Consider the following 12,538-nt stretch of genomic DNA (forward strand, 5'->3'; position numbering starts at 1 on the left):
AAAGAGTAATGCCTATCAATAGTGTTTGATGCTTTTTGATACACATGACCTTTAATGTATAAAGAATAAAGGTTAAATAGATTTCATGCAGCCAAACTGTACTACCCTCCTTAGGGAATTACTTTTCTGTCACCTGAACTGTAGTCTAGTTTCATGGGAAAGAAGAATCTAGAAAGATTCTGTATTTATTTAAGTACATGTTGCTCAGTGCTGTTGCAAGACATATTGGTAATTGCTAAGGTTCAAACAGTGCGCCTGTCCTTTCAGATGGAAAACATTTATACAGAGAAATGATGTGATCCAAAGTGCATTTGAACAGCGGTGAAACACTTTCTTATGATGTGTTACATTCATACGAGCAGACAGAGAAGTGTGAAGTAAGTTTGAAGCAGAAGAAATAGAAATATACCTTGTGTAAACTGTCAGCTTTATGCTAAGCTAAAATGCTATTTGTATATACACGTTACCAGAAACACAGTCATATTTTTTTATCAAGAGAATTCACTATTTCTGTTTTTCTAGTAAGACCTTTGATATTAGGGCAAAAATCTTATTTTTTCTAATCATTTTTGTATTGTTTTCTTGTAAAAATTTTAAAAATCCTTAAAACAAGATCAGATTTATCTTGTTTTAGAAACAACACTGCATAAGATATTTAGGTTTTTCAGAGAATGTATTTTTAACATGTATTTTGTCTTACTGTACAGGCAGAGTTTTTATAGTCAAAACAAGTGAAACAATCTACTAGTGCTGAAGAAGTAATCCAAAGTATTTAGAGTATGTTACAGACCTTGAGTAATCTAACGGAATATGTTACAAATTACATTTTACAACATGTATTCTGTAATCTGTAGTGGAATACATTTCAAAAGTAAACCTCCCAACCATGCTTGCGGTTATACTTTTGAAAAAATGAGTATTTTAATGTAAAAATGTGGCTCCCATTCACTTCTATTGTAAGTGCTTTACTGGAACCTCGATTTTGGCTTTGTTTTTCTTTAAAGGAAAGAGGGATGTGTCAAAATAAATTTTTGTGGTAATCAACATTATGCCACAAATGCTGTCGATTGATCTTAACTTGTATTGAACACAGAACATTCCTTTAACATAATTTTCAGCCTTTTGAGAGAGCACATATCTGGATAAAATCTATGAATCAGCTTAAATTTGATTTTTTTTCACTTTGTTGACTACAAGACATGTGTGAGGTAAAGGCCATGCTTTCTTCCAAGGAATATCGTTTGCAATACAATCCAATTGGAAATCACACAAGGAATAGAAACCAAGCAAATTATTTTCTTATTATTTTTATTTGAAAGAAAACTGCACTCTGAAATCCTCTCTGCTGAGGACATCCCTCTGTTTCGTCATCAGTGAAACTCAACCAGCCTTGATTGCGTGTGATTTTAACAGAAGACCCGCCCTATTTTGGACGCTTATTTATTTTACCTTATAAGAAACACTGTTAATGACTAACTGAATAACTAAAACATATGAAAACGTTAAACGCACACTTACAGATAAACAAATGTTTTTGACTCTTCAGGAATAACAAGTTAACCTCTTTTAAACACAAGGGAAGTATTGTCCTGTAGTCAAAAGATAATTGGCTAAGAGAGCTGTCAGGTGACAGGAAACATCACTGTTGTGTGCGCGGCACGATTTCCACGTCAGTAAGTTTGCCTGTGGAGGAGATTACCCAGCGGTGGCAGAATATTTATCTACCCATCAGTAAAACAACAGGGCATGACAACACCACGTGGAACTGTCTAAAATGTAAGTTTTAATTCAGCGCAGTTATGGTGTGGTTATTATATAAACACCCTGACTTATCACTTTGGCAGCCTGCTAAGCTATAGGAAATGGATCTAAACGCCATTTTGGATACTCTTGTCATAGTGACAACAACAGTGTTTTCATGGTTTTCTGTGTTGACAGCTGCATTCTTGTAAAAAGAGACGTGGAATCGTATAAAACAAAACGAGAGGTACACGAGGTCGCATTTCACGCATTTTTATGCGGAGTTTTACAGCCGAATTCAGTGTGACAACAGCTTGCTAGCTTGTTGACAGGTTGTTTAGCTGAATATTCTCTTCTGTTGTTTATTTGGAAGTCGTTTGGTTTCGTAATTCACAGTTACATCTTGAAGTGGAAGAACGCTTAAAACTGATGTTCATATTCTGAATTACTGGTCTCTTAACGTGGTCTGGTTTGGTTATGACAAGCAATGCTAGCTGTCACAGGCTAGCAGGCTCGCTGATCGGATCGGCCTACTCATCAATTCAGCTACAATCAACATCAACCTTTGCACATCTCGCGACTCATTGTGAAATATCGCGGAAAGTCTGTTTGTAATCAGAGAAGGGTGGCGTTTTTTGATGGAGTCAGTGCACTTGATGACTGTCATGATGATGCTGTTCTCAGTAGCATCATGATGCTAAATGTTACTACGTGGCCATCAACACTGCTCATTACATGGAACTCATCCAAAGCCCATTTTTGCCTTAAGTTAAATGCTTTTCTTTATGTCTTTGGTAGCTTGATTAAACTAAGCTTCAAGAGCTTATTTTATTGGATGCTGAAGCAAAGCGGTGATACCTTAACATCGTCTTCACACATTGCCATGATGCTTATGAATAATTGAAATGAGACACAGTGTTGCACATTGCACTATGTCCATGTAATGCTAATCATGATCTATGATCTGCTAACAGTATGATTTAGATGGGAATCCAGAATGCTTATTTGAGATAAGCCAAATCTGGCAAAGCTTTCTGCTAGGGCTGCGCGAACATGACAAAAATCATAATTTTGATTGATGTAATTTTCATGAAATTACTGATTTTGCGTGGGGTCCATATGGCAAGCCGTATTCTTTATGTAGCCTACACTTCAATAAACGCTTCTTAGAAATTTGTTTTTTAAAGGGATAGTTCACCCAAAAATGACAATTCTCTCATCATTTACTCACCCTCAATCCTAGATGTGTATGACTTTCTTTCTTCTGCAGAACACAAATTAAGATTTTTATAAGAGTATTTCAGCTCTGTAGGTCCATACAATGCAAGAGAATGGTGACCAGAAATTTGACGCTCCAAACAGCAGATAAAAGCAGCATAAAAGTAATCAATATGACTCCAGTGGATAAATCTATGTTTTCAGAAGCTATACGATAGGTGTGGGTGAGAAACAGATAAATATTTAAGTTCTTTTATTTACTTTAAATCTCCACTTTCACATTCAGACGAAATCTTTCAGATGTCTGGCCACCATTTACTTGTATTGATACTAAGGACCAACAATGCTGAGATATTCTTCAAAAATCTTTCTTTGTGTTTAGCAGAAGAAAGTCATACATCTGGGATGGCACGAGGGTGAGTAAATGATGAGAGAAATTTCACCCAAAAATGAACAATCCCTTTGATGGTAGCGTTGTAGTTTTGTCATATCTGATTGGTGTATGTACACAATGAGCATGTCTATGATTGGTTACAATGCTCAACCTGCTGATAAATAAGTTGTTAATAGAAAATGTTGATGCAAGGGAAAGTAGATCAAAGTTGTATGCAGTAATTTACACTTTTTACGATAAGGTTACTACATTACCTGATGCTTTTCACAGAGATTACCTCCAGCTTTAAGATCTGGTCTGAAAAAAAATGAGATAGTTGAAAGACCACCATGAGCTCTTTCACTGGAATGATCATATACAGTATAATGTGCATGTATCTCTCTCTTGAATCAAACAAAGACACATGATTGGGGCTGAGCTGATAGACTTGTGTGTGTAATCGCATATTTTTATTTCTAATCTAGATTCACTATGGTGGACAAGAATATATATATCGTTCAAGGGGAGATTTCTGTTGTTGTTGCTGCTATCAAGAGGAACTCTAGATGGAGTACCCACACTCCTTTGGTAAGTTGCCCAATTTAGTTAAGTCCCCATGAATCCGTAAAATGTCTTAAATTCAGTTTTCCAAAATTTAAATGATATAACAAAAGTCTTTATATTTATTTAAAGAGGTCTTAAATATGCTGGCAGAACGACAGTAATTGTGATATGACCTAATGTGATTATCAAACTTCAAAAGAATACGATTTAATTAAATAAATGCATGCGCTGCATCCTTCAAAGTGAAAACGCGGCACTGTTGTATTTTCAAGCATGTGGGGGCTTGTGAGTGTTTCCAACTGTTGCAGAGGCATTATTTCCCCCCCACCTGTATTCTGACAGGTCCCGCCATCTCCTTTCGGAATGGCTACTATGAGGTACTTACAAGCTGTCTGCGACTGGGCAGTTGAGAAGTTGTTCATATAGTCTTAGTAATCATAAACAGAGGGACATCATATAAGTTGTAGAAAAAAACCAGACACTATGTTTGAAGTTCTGTGCAAATTTTAAATGGTTATTTTAGACAAGACAAGACAAAACTATCACATGTATTTAAATCAGCTGTTTAAAGCTGTGTCGATTAATATTATAATGGGGACAATGTAACTTCGCAGCTTCCAGTGTATGAATGTGTGTGCGTTTTTACTCTTTTCTGTCTTATACAACTGAAAGAACTATTTAATATACAGTAAATTCCATACAGCTAAATATTATAATAAATGACCTTACAAAATTTTCAGTTCTAATAGTGTCTATGTGCTAACCATCAATTGCTATGTGCTTATCTGATCAATCTCTTTTCCACAGCATTCTCTAAAAGGGCTGAAATAGTTAATTGCAAAAAATACATATTCTCTCATGGGAAGTGAGGGTTAAATTGATATTTCTATATTCTTATATTTGGCATACAGTGAAACCATAAATGTATTGAGCCAGGCAAAATCGGTTTGTCATAAAAAAATCGGATTCATATCACTCATTATTGTTCATGATGAAGTGATGTCACATATAACAGTGTTTTTTTTCCCAGTACATTTATTCAGCCAGTTAATATTAATAAAAATAAAAACACAAACAGTTTTTCTTCTGTCAAAAAGGCAAAGTATAAGAAGGTGGATAAGATAACCATCCAATCAGAAGGCATCGTCAAGCTGGTGACCTAAAGACGACTTTCATCCAATTATTTAACGTCTTATTATATCAATAGCTGGAGTTGACAAAATATGGGTTGGGTTGGGTTGGGTTGGGGAGGGGGGCAATGCGTTTTGGAGCAGTTCACAATCATTAGGCCATATAAAAAATGTATGATAAACTATCACTAAAGATCGCTGTTGATGTTGATATAGTGTTGTTGAAATATGACAACGTTTAATTTTAATTGTTTATATTGTTATACGCTGTAGAGTTTTGTAGGAGTGCACATTTTATTGCAGCTGGAAGCAGTGAAATGCAAACATTTCAAAATTAGACCCCGGTATATTCCAAAGTTAATGTGACTTTAAAGTTAAAAGTTTCATTCTATTAATCATATACCCCCCACCCCTCCCCCAATTTGGACTGTTGTAGCCTCTGTCTGGCCCTCCCCATCACAAGAAGGAAAGACTAGGAATATTTAATATAAGCTAGTAATTTAAAAACAAACTATTGGTAGATTAATTGTCTTTCTTTTAACACATTATCATATCCGCACAATCCAATATCGGTGGACCTCTAATTTGTATTTAATGTGATGTATATGTGGAAAACATGTCTTGAGTATTTTAAATTTGCTTATAGCCTACCCTGTTTTGCTGATGAGCATTGTTAAGACCATGCTGAATGGGTGTCCTGACTGTTTAACTAAGAGTCTGCGATACACAATTTATTTGGCGATTGTGTTGGTTTGTTTTGGTATGGGGTTACAATATTAATTTGATCTGTTCAGGTCTAGAAAAAGGTCTTAAAGTCTTAAATTTGATTTGAAAAACTCTGCAGCAAACTTGCAGTAATAGAATAGAATATGTTCAAAGTTTATATTTATACATATATATATATATATATATATATACACTCACCTAAAGGATTATTAGGAACACCATACTAATACTGTGTTTGACCCCCTTTCGCCTTCAGAACTGTCTTAATTCTACGTGGCATTGATTCAACAAGGTGCTGAAAGCATTCTTTAGAAATGTTGGCCCATATTGATAGGATAGCATCTTGCAGTTGATGGAGATTTGTGGGATGCACATCCAGGGCACGAAGCTCCCGTTCCACCACATCCCAAAGATGCTCTATTGGGTTGAGATCTGGTGACTGTGGGGGCCATTTTAGTACAGTGAACTCATTGTCATGTTCAAGAAACCAATTTGAAATGATTCGAGCTTTGTGACATGGTGCATTATCCTGCTGGAAGTAGCCATCAGAGGATGGGTACATGGTGGCCATAAAGGGATGGACATGGTCAGAAACAATGCTCAGGTAGGCCGTGGCATTTAAACGATGCCCAATTGGCACTAAGGGGCCTAGAGTGTGCCAAGAAAACATCCCCCACACCATTACACCACCACCACCAGCCTGCACAGTGGTAACAAGGCATGATGGATCCATGTTCCCATTCTGTTTATGCCAAATTCTGACTCTACCATCTGAATGTCTCAACAGAAATCGAGACTCATCAGACCAGGCAACATTTTTCCAGTCTTCAACTGTCCAATTTTGGTGAGCTCTTGCAAATTGTAGCCTCTTTTTCCTATTTGTAGTGGAGATGAGAGGTACCCGGTGAGGTCTTCTGCTGTTGTAGCCCATCCGCCTCAAGGTTGTGCGTGTTGTGGCTTCACAAATGCTTTGCTGCATACCTCGGTTGTAACGAGTGGTTATTTCAGGCAAAGTTGCTCTTCTATCAGCTTGAATCAGTCGGCCTTTTCTCCTCTGACCTCTAGCATCAACAAGGCATTTTCGCCCACAGGACTGCCGCATACTGGATGTTTTTCCCTTTTCACACCATTCTTTGTAAACCCTAGAAATGGTTGTGCGTGAAAATCCCAGTAACTGAGCAGATTGTGAAATACTCAGACCGGCCCGTCTGGCACCAACAACCATGCCACACTCAAAATTGCTTAAATCACCTTTCTTTCCCATTCTGACATTCAGTTTGGAGTTCAGGAGATTGTCTTGACCAGGACCACACCCCTAAATGCATTGAAGCAACTGCCATGTGATTGGTTGATTAGATAATTGCATTAATGAGAAATTGAACAGTTGTTCCTAATAATCCTTTAGGTGAGTGTGTGTGTGTGTGTATATATATATATATATATACTGCAGACCTGCATAACATAAATTTAAATTTTTTTTGATGCTGACCATGGAGTCGATTTTTGTTATAAGGGCATATGCAAGGGCTTTATCATTCTCAGAATTCATATTTAAATATTATTTACATTTTAATATTATTTCATTCAGTGAGAAGAAAAGGTATGTGAACCCTTTGGAATTACCTGGTTTTCTGCATTAATTGGTCACAAGATTTGATCTTATCTTTATCAAAGTCACAGGTATAGACAAACACAATGTGCTTAAGCTAACAACACAATAACAATTATTATCTTTCATCTCTTTATTGAACATATACCATAAAACATTCACATTGCTGTGGAAAATTAAATGAACCCTTGGATTTAATTACAGTTGATCCTCCTTTGGCAGCATTAGCCTCAACCAAGTGTTTCATTTAGCTGAGTATTAGACCTGCTCAACGATGAGAAGGAATTTTGGACCATTCTTCCGTACAGAACTTTTTCAGCACAGCCATATTCTTAGGATGTCTGGTGTGAACGGCTCTCTTGAGATCATTATAATGGTCATAATGTCTGGGCTCTAACTGGGCCACATCAAACAGTGGATTAAATTTTTTTGAAAATGTACTGAAGTGTATTTACTTGAATGTTTAGGGGCATTGTGCTATTGCATCACCCAATTTCTACTGATCTTCAGCTGGCGCACAGCCACCCTGACATTATCCTGTAGGATATCTTGATAAACTTGGGAATACATTTTTCCCTCTGATGGCAAGCGGTCTAGGCCCTGAAGCAGCAAATCAGCCTCAAATCATGATGCTCTCTCCACCATACATCACCTTTGGGATTATGTTTTCATGTTGGTATGCAGTTGGTATGTCCACAAGACATTTTCCCAGTTGTGTTGTGGCGTGTCAAGGTGGTCATTGGCAAACTTCAGGTATGCAAGACATTTTTCTGCTGCTGCTTTTGTGGTGTCCTGCCATTGACACCATACCTGCATGTTTTCCATATAGTAGACTCATGAACAGAGATGTTAACCAGATCCAATGATTCCTTCAAGTCTTTAGCTGTCACTCAAGGGTTTTTATTTACCTCATTGAGCATTCTTCATTCAATTCTTGATCGTAGGTTTTCTGAGTTCGCTTTTTTGCAAGGCATGTCTATGTCAACTGATGCTTCTTGTGAATAGCAAACTCAAAATGTTTTGAGTGCTTTTTATTAGTCAAAGTAGGTCTAACCCACACCTCCGATTTCGTTTCATTAATTCGATGCCAGGTTTGACTCTAATTAGCTTTTGTTGACATCATTAGCCTAGGGGTTCACAGACTTTTCCAATGTACAGGGTGAATGTTTGAATGATGTAATCAATATGTACAAGAACAATACTATAATTTCTGTGTTACTAGTTAAAATAGATTGTGTTTGTACATTATTGTAACTTGGATTAATGTCAAACCAGATTTTAAAACAAATTTAATCATAAATACATTTAATTCCAAAGGGTTCACACATACTTTTTCTTGCCACTGTAACTCTTATTTAAATAACCTTAATATATCAAATGATATTGTTTCAGAAATCGTAACCTCCCTAATTGCTACTATCCAAAATGAAAAAATAACTAATATGATTCTTTTATAGGATGAAGAGCAGGACCCACTACTAAATGGCTTCAGCAACTTGAAAGAAGAACTCAATAAGATAAAAGGTTAGACATAATCTAATTCTTCATTACTGTAGATCAGTTTAAATAACTGTGTGTCTATGTCTATTTGGGGTCAGTTATGTTTATCTAATCTGGTAGTTTTGTAATAGTGGCTTTCACAGATGTTTTTTTTTTTTTTTGCTTCAGAACTTTCTTCCTAGTAATAAAGATTTGTTTGATTAAAGTCTTTCACACAAACAAAATATGTAATTGAATAAGTTATCTTTGCATTTCTTCATAGCACCTTTTCATCTTTTCCTTCATACAAGACTTTATGTGAACAAACCACATCCAAACTTAACTGACTCATTTGGCATTCACAAAAGTACTTTTTTCCTGCTACAAAACAAAAGCATATTTAACCAGGTGTATACTAAATTTCCTCTGAGAAAAGAGATGGCCTTTTCAAATGTCAATATTATCTTTCTCAATGTCTTATTATTGGGCTTTTATGCCACCTCGTAATTTTTGGGTCCCATGGAATCTATGTAAGTGTTTGTTCGTTTAGTTAACCAAATGCCTCTTAATGAATAGGACTGCAAAGGTAAATGTTATGCAGTGTTGTGCAATTGTTTCTCTGTTCAAAAAGAATGGAAAATTCCTCTCTTACTATAATGCTTTTGGTTATGAAGGGGTATTGTAATCATGTTATAACACTCCCAAATCGGTCTTGAATTGAAATTGATACTTATTTGTTATTCACCATTACTTTTTATGATATCTCCCATGTCATGACAACTAAATAAGAAGACTTTTAAAGGCTCTAAGTAATTGAGCAAGCGGAGAGAACGCCAAAGGTTTTTTTTTTTCAAGCACTAATTTGTTTCCACAACACGGACATTATAGCTATAGATTGTTTATAAAATTTCAGTAAAATCTTTTGGACTTAACTGTGAAGTGTGTGTTAATTTAATTTTATTGTAACCCATGCTGCTTCACATGCAGAAATAATTAAAAGTAATCCATTTTTAGATAGATGTTCCCAGAAAGCGCTAACATTGTGCTCCTATTCACTATTAAAACATTGCTCTGTTTTTTCTGAAATCCTAGCCAGCCAGAAGATGCAACATTGGCTTAACCAATGGTGTCAATTTGTGGTGAGACTTGTTGGTCAAACAGACAGTGGAAGATGGGAGGAGTGTTCAGGAAACATGTTTGGTAACAATCACTGTTTTTGCAATTCTGTTTGGTTCCGCAAAGGGCGCAGAAATTACACACTTCACCTTTAAGAGTTCAAGGTTCAAGTAAATTTTTTGTAACATTGAACATGATTAAAACAAGCCCTTCAGGCTCTCCGAGTAAGGGTGGCACACATATTCCTGAGTAACATAAATTCCCTTTAGTAACTTCTTGCTGTTTCTGAATATCCTTCTCTGCATGCCTGACCTGAGTCATCATAGTGAATTTCTGTTTTTTCATTAATGGAGGGGTGTGAGATGATGAGATGTGCATTAGCTCTCTGCTCTATCTGCATGTCATCATGCCTCTGTAATGGAAGCCCTGGATGGGGAGTCCTCTCTCTGGAGAACACTGCTGCTCTGAGATCGACAGGAGCGCCTGTGTCTTGACACAGGGTGAAATGTGCCAAACTCCCCCTCTGAGTCTGACCTACAGCAAAGGCCTTGTTAGAACTCTTGCACTGTGAAACAAGTGTTTGTTTTCATTCACCTCTTCATAGTCTTTCATGGAGGATGTTAGCTTGTTCTGCAAGCCTATTGGTAGGATGTAAATGTCATCAATCAAGAGATTTCTAGAAGTATTGAACACATCTTTTCATATTTGTTGATAAGTTGGTCCCACAGTGTATTTAGGAATTTTTTTGATTTGCAGCCATGGCTACATGTTATACCTGTTGCCATATCAAGAAAAATTAGCACTGTTCTCTCTGATTGCCTTTTCTTTACTTATGATTATTTAGTCTGCACACCTATTTGCCTAATATAGGGCCTAAAAAATGCAAGTGCCTAGTAGGTAATGCAGGAATATTGCTCATTCACTTTCAAGAACTCAAGATAGTATACAAGTTGAAGTGGGTAGAAAAGGTTGGATCATGTTATATTGTCAGTGTTTTCTCTTGAATTAAGTTTTATGTGTATCTATTAAATGGTGTTGGGTGGACTTTAGTTGCCCAGCTGTCTTCTTAATGAAAGCCTACTAATTCCATTCACATTGTGGCAATTTTATCTTGGCCAACAAAAAAAGCTACCACCAAAGGAAATGTGGATTAGCCCCAAAGATTTACTGGCCACTTTTGTTTGCTTGATAAAGGTTCCTTTCTCCTTCCTCTGCACCAGCCGTTTGATTGGCAGGAACATGTGTTGTATGGCAGCAGAATGCAGCTGGAAGTATATCATCTGCAGTTTTGGTTGGGTAAATATAGCAGGGAGACTTGTCAACCCAAGAGATAGATTGTTCTGGGAAAGGAAGTGTTGTCTCTCGTTCCACAAAAAAATTTACTCTTGAATGAGACCATTTTAATATTTCTGAGACAACTAGTTTCCAGTCCTGGGTTTAGTACATGTACTCTTTTTCTTCTCCACCTAAACACACCTGACGCAAGCAATGCATGGTAGGCTAGTTTCATGTGCCATACATGAAACAGACAGTTGTTTTCCTCCACAAACTGGTTTGAAACGGCAAAGTAAATGAAAACCAACTTTTTCTTCCAACATACTCTCACTGAGAACTTTATTAGGCACACTATACTAATACTAGGTAGGGCCTCCATTTGGTCGCAGAACAGGAATATGGATTTCACATGATGTTGGAAACATTTCTTTGAGATTCTGGTCCATGTTGACATGATTGCATCACACAATTTCTGCAGTACATTCATGCTGTGAATCTACGTTCTACCACATCCCATAGGTGGTCTACTGAATTCAGATCCAGTAACTGGGAAGACCACTGAAGAACAGTGAACTCATTGTCATGTTCATGAAACCAGTTTGAGACAACTATTGCTTTGTGTCAGAATTAGCCAAGATGGGTAAATTGTGGCCATGAAGGGATGCACATTTGTACAGAGTGGTTATCTGAGTCACCATAGCTTATCTGTCAGTTTGAACCAGTCTGGCCATTCTCTGTTGACCTCTCTCATCAACAAGTCATTTCCGTCCGCAGAACTGCCGCTCACTGGATGTTTTTTGTTTTTGGCATCATTCTGAGTAAACTGTAGATACTGTTGTGTGTGAAAATACCAGGAGATCAGCAGTTACAGAAATACTCAAACCAGCCCATCTGGCACCATCAATCATGACATGGTCAAAATCACTGAGATCACATTTTTTCTCTGTTCTAATGGTTGATCTGAACATGGACTGAGCTCCTGACGCGTATCTGATTTTATGCATTGCACTGCTGCCACACGATTGGCTGATTAGATAATTGCATGAATGAGTAGGTGTTCGGGTGTTCCTAATAAAGTGCTCAGTGAGAGTAGTATATGTTGATGGTTGTCATTAAGTATTTTAAAATATACTGTAAGGACCCATTTGACAATTAACAATACAATGTTTCTGATTTGTGTCCCTTGTCTTGGAATCTCAACCATGAAGGTGGTGACCGATTTATTAATAATTTGTTTTAGCTGGAGTAATTAACACAAGGCTTCTTGAGTGAGCTGCTGTGATATACAAGTAGGTGAATTGCGTTGGT

General features: G+C 36.9%; 1 protein-coding gene across 4 annotated transcripts in view; it reads left to right on the forward strand.

The window, feature by feature from the left end:
• Positions 1 to 1,642: 1,642 nt before the first annotated feature.
• The window catches only part of gbf1 (golgi brefeldin A resistant guanine nucleotide exchange factor 1), a 118,088-nt gene continuing 107,192 nt past the window's right edge, over positions 1,643 to 12,538 (forward strand). For all 4 annotated transcript variants that reach the window (XM_052150922.1, XM_052150919.1, XM_052150921.1 and 1 more), the window contains exons 1-3: positions 1,643 to 1,776; positions 3,817 to 3,919; positions 8,818 to 8,884. In XM_052150922.1, coding sequence (XP_052006882.1) covers positions 3,824 to 3,919; positions 8,818 to 8,884 — 163 coding nt within the window. In that variant the 5' untranslated portion in view covers positions 1,643 to 1,776; positions 3,817 to 3,823. The remainder of the gene's footprint in view (positions 1,777 to 3,816; positions 3,920 to 8,817; positions 8,885 to 12,538) is intronic.

This window comes from Xyrauchen texanus, chromosome 20 (assembly GCF_025860055.1).
Source record: "Xyrauchen texanus isolate HMW12.3.18 chromosome 20, RBS_HiC_50CHRs, whole genome shotgun sequence".
Classification (NCBI taxonomy): domain Eukaryota; kingdom Metazoa; phylum Chordata; class Actinopteri; order Cypriniformes; family Catostomidae; genus Xyrauchen; species Xyrauchen texanus.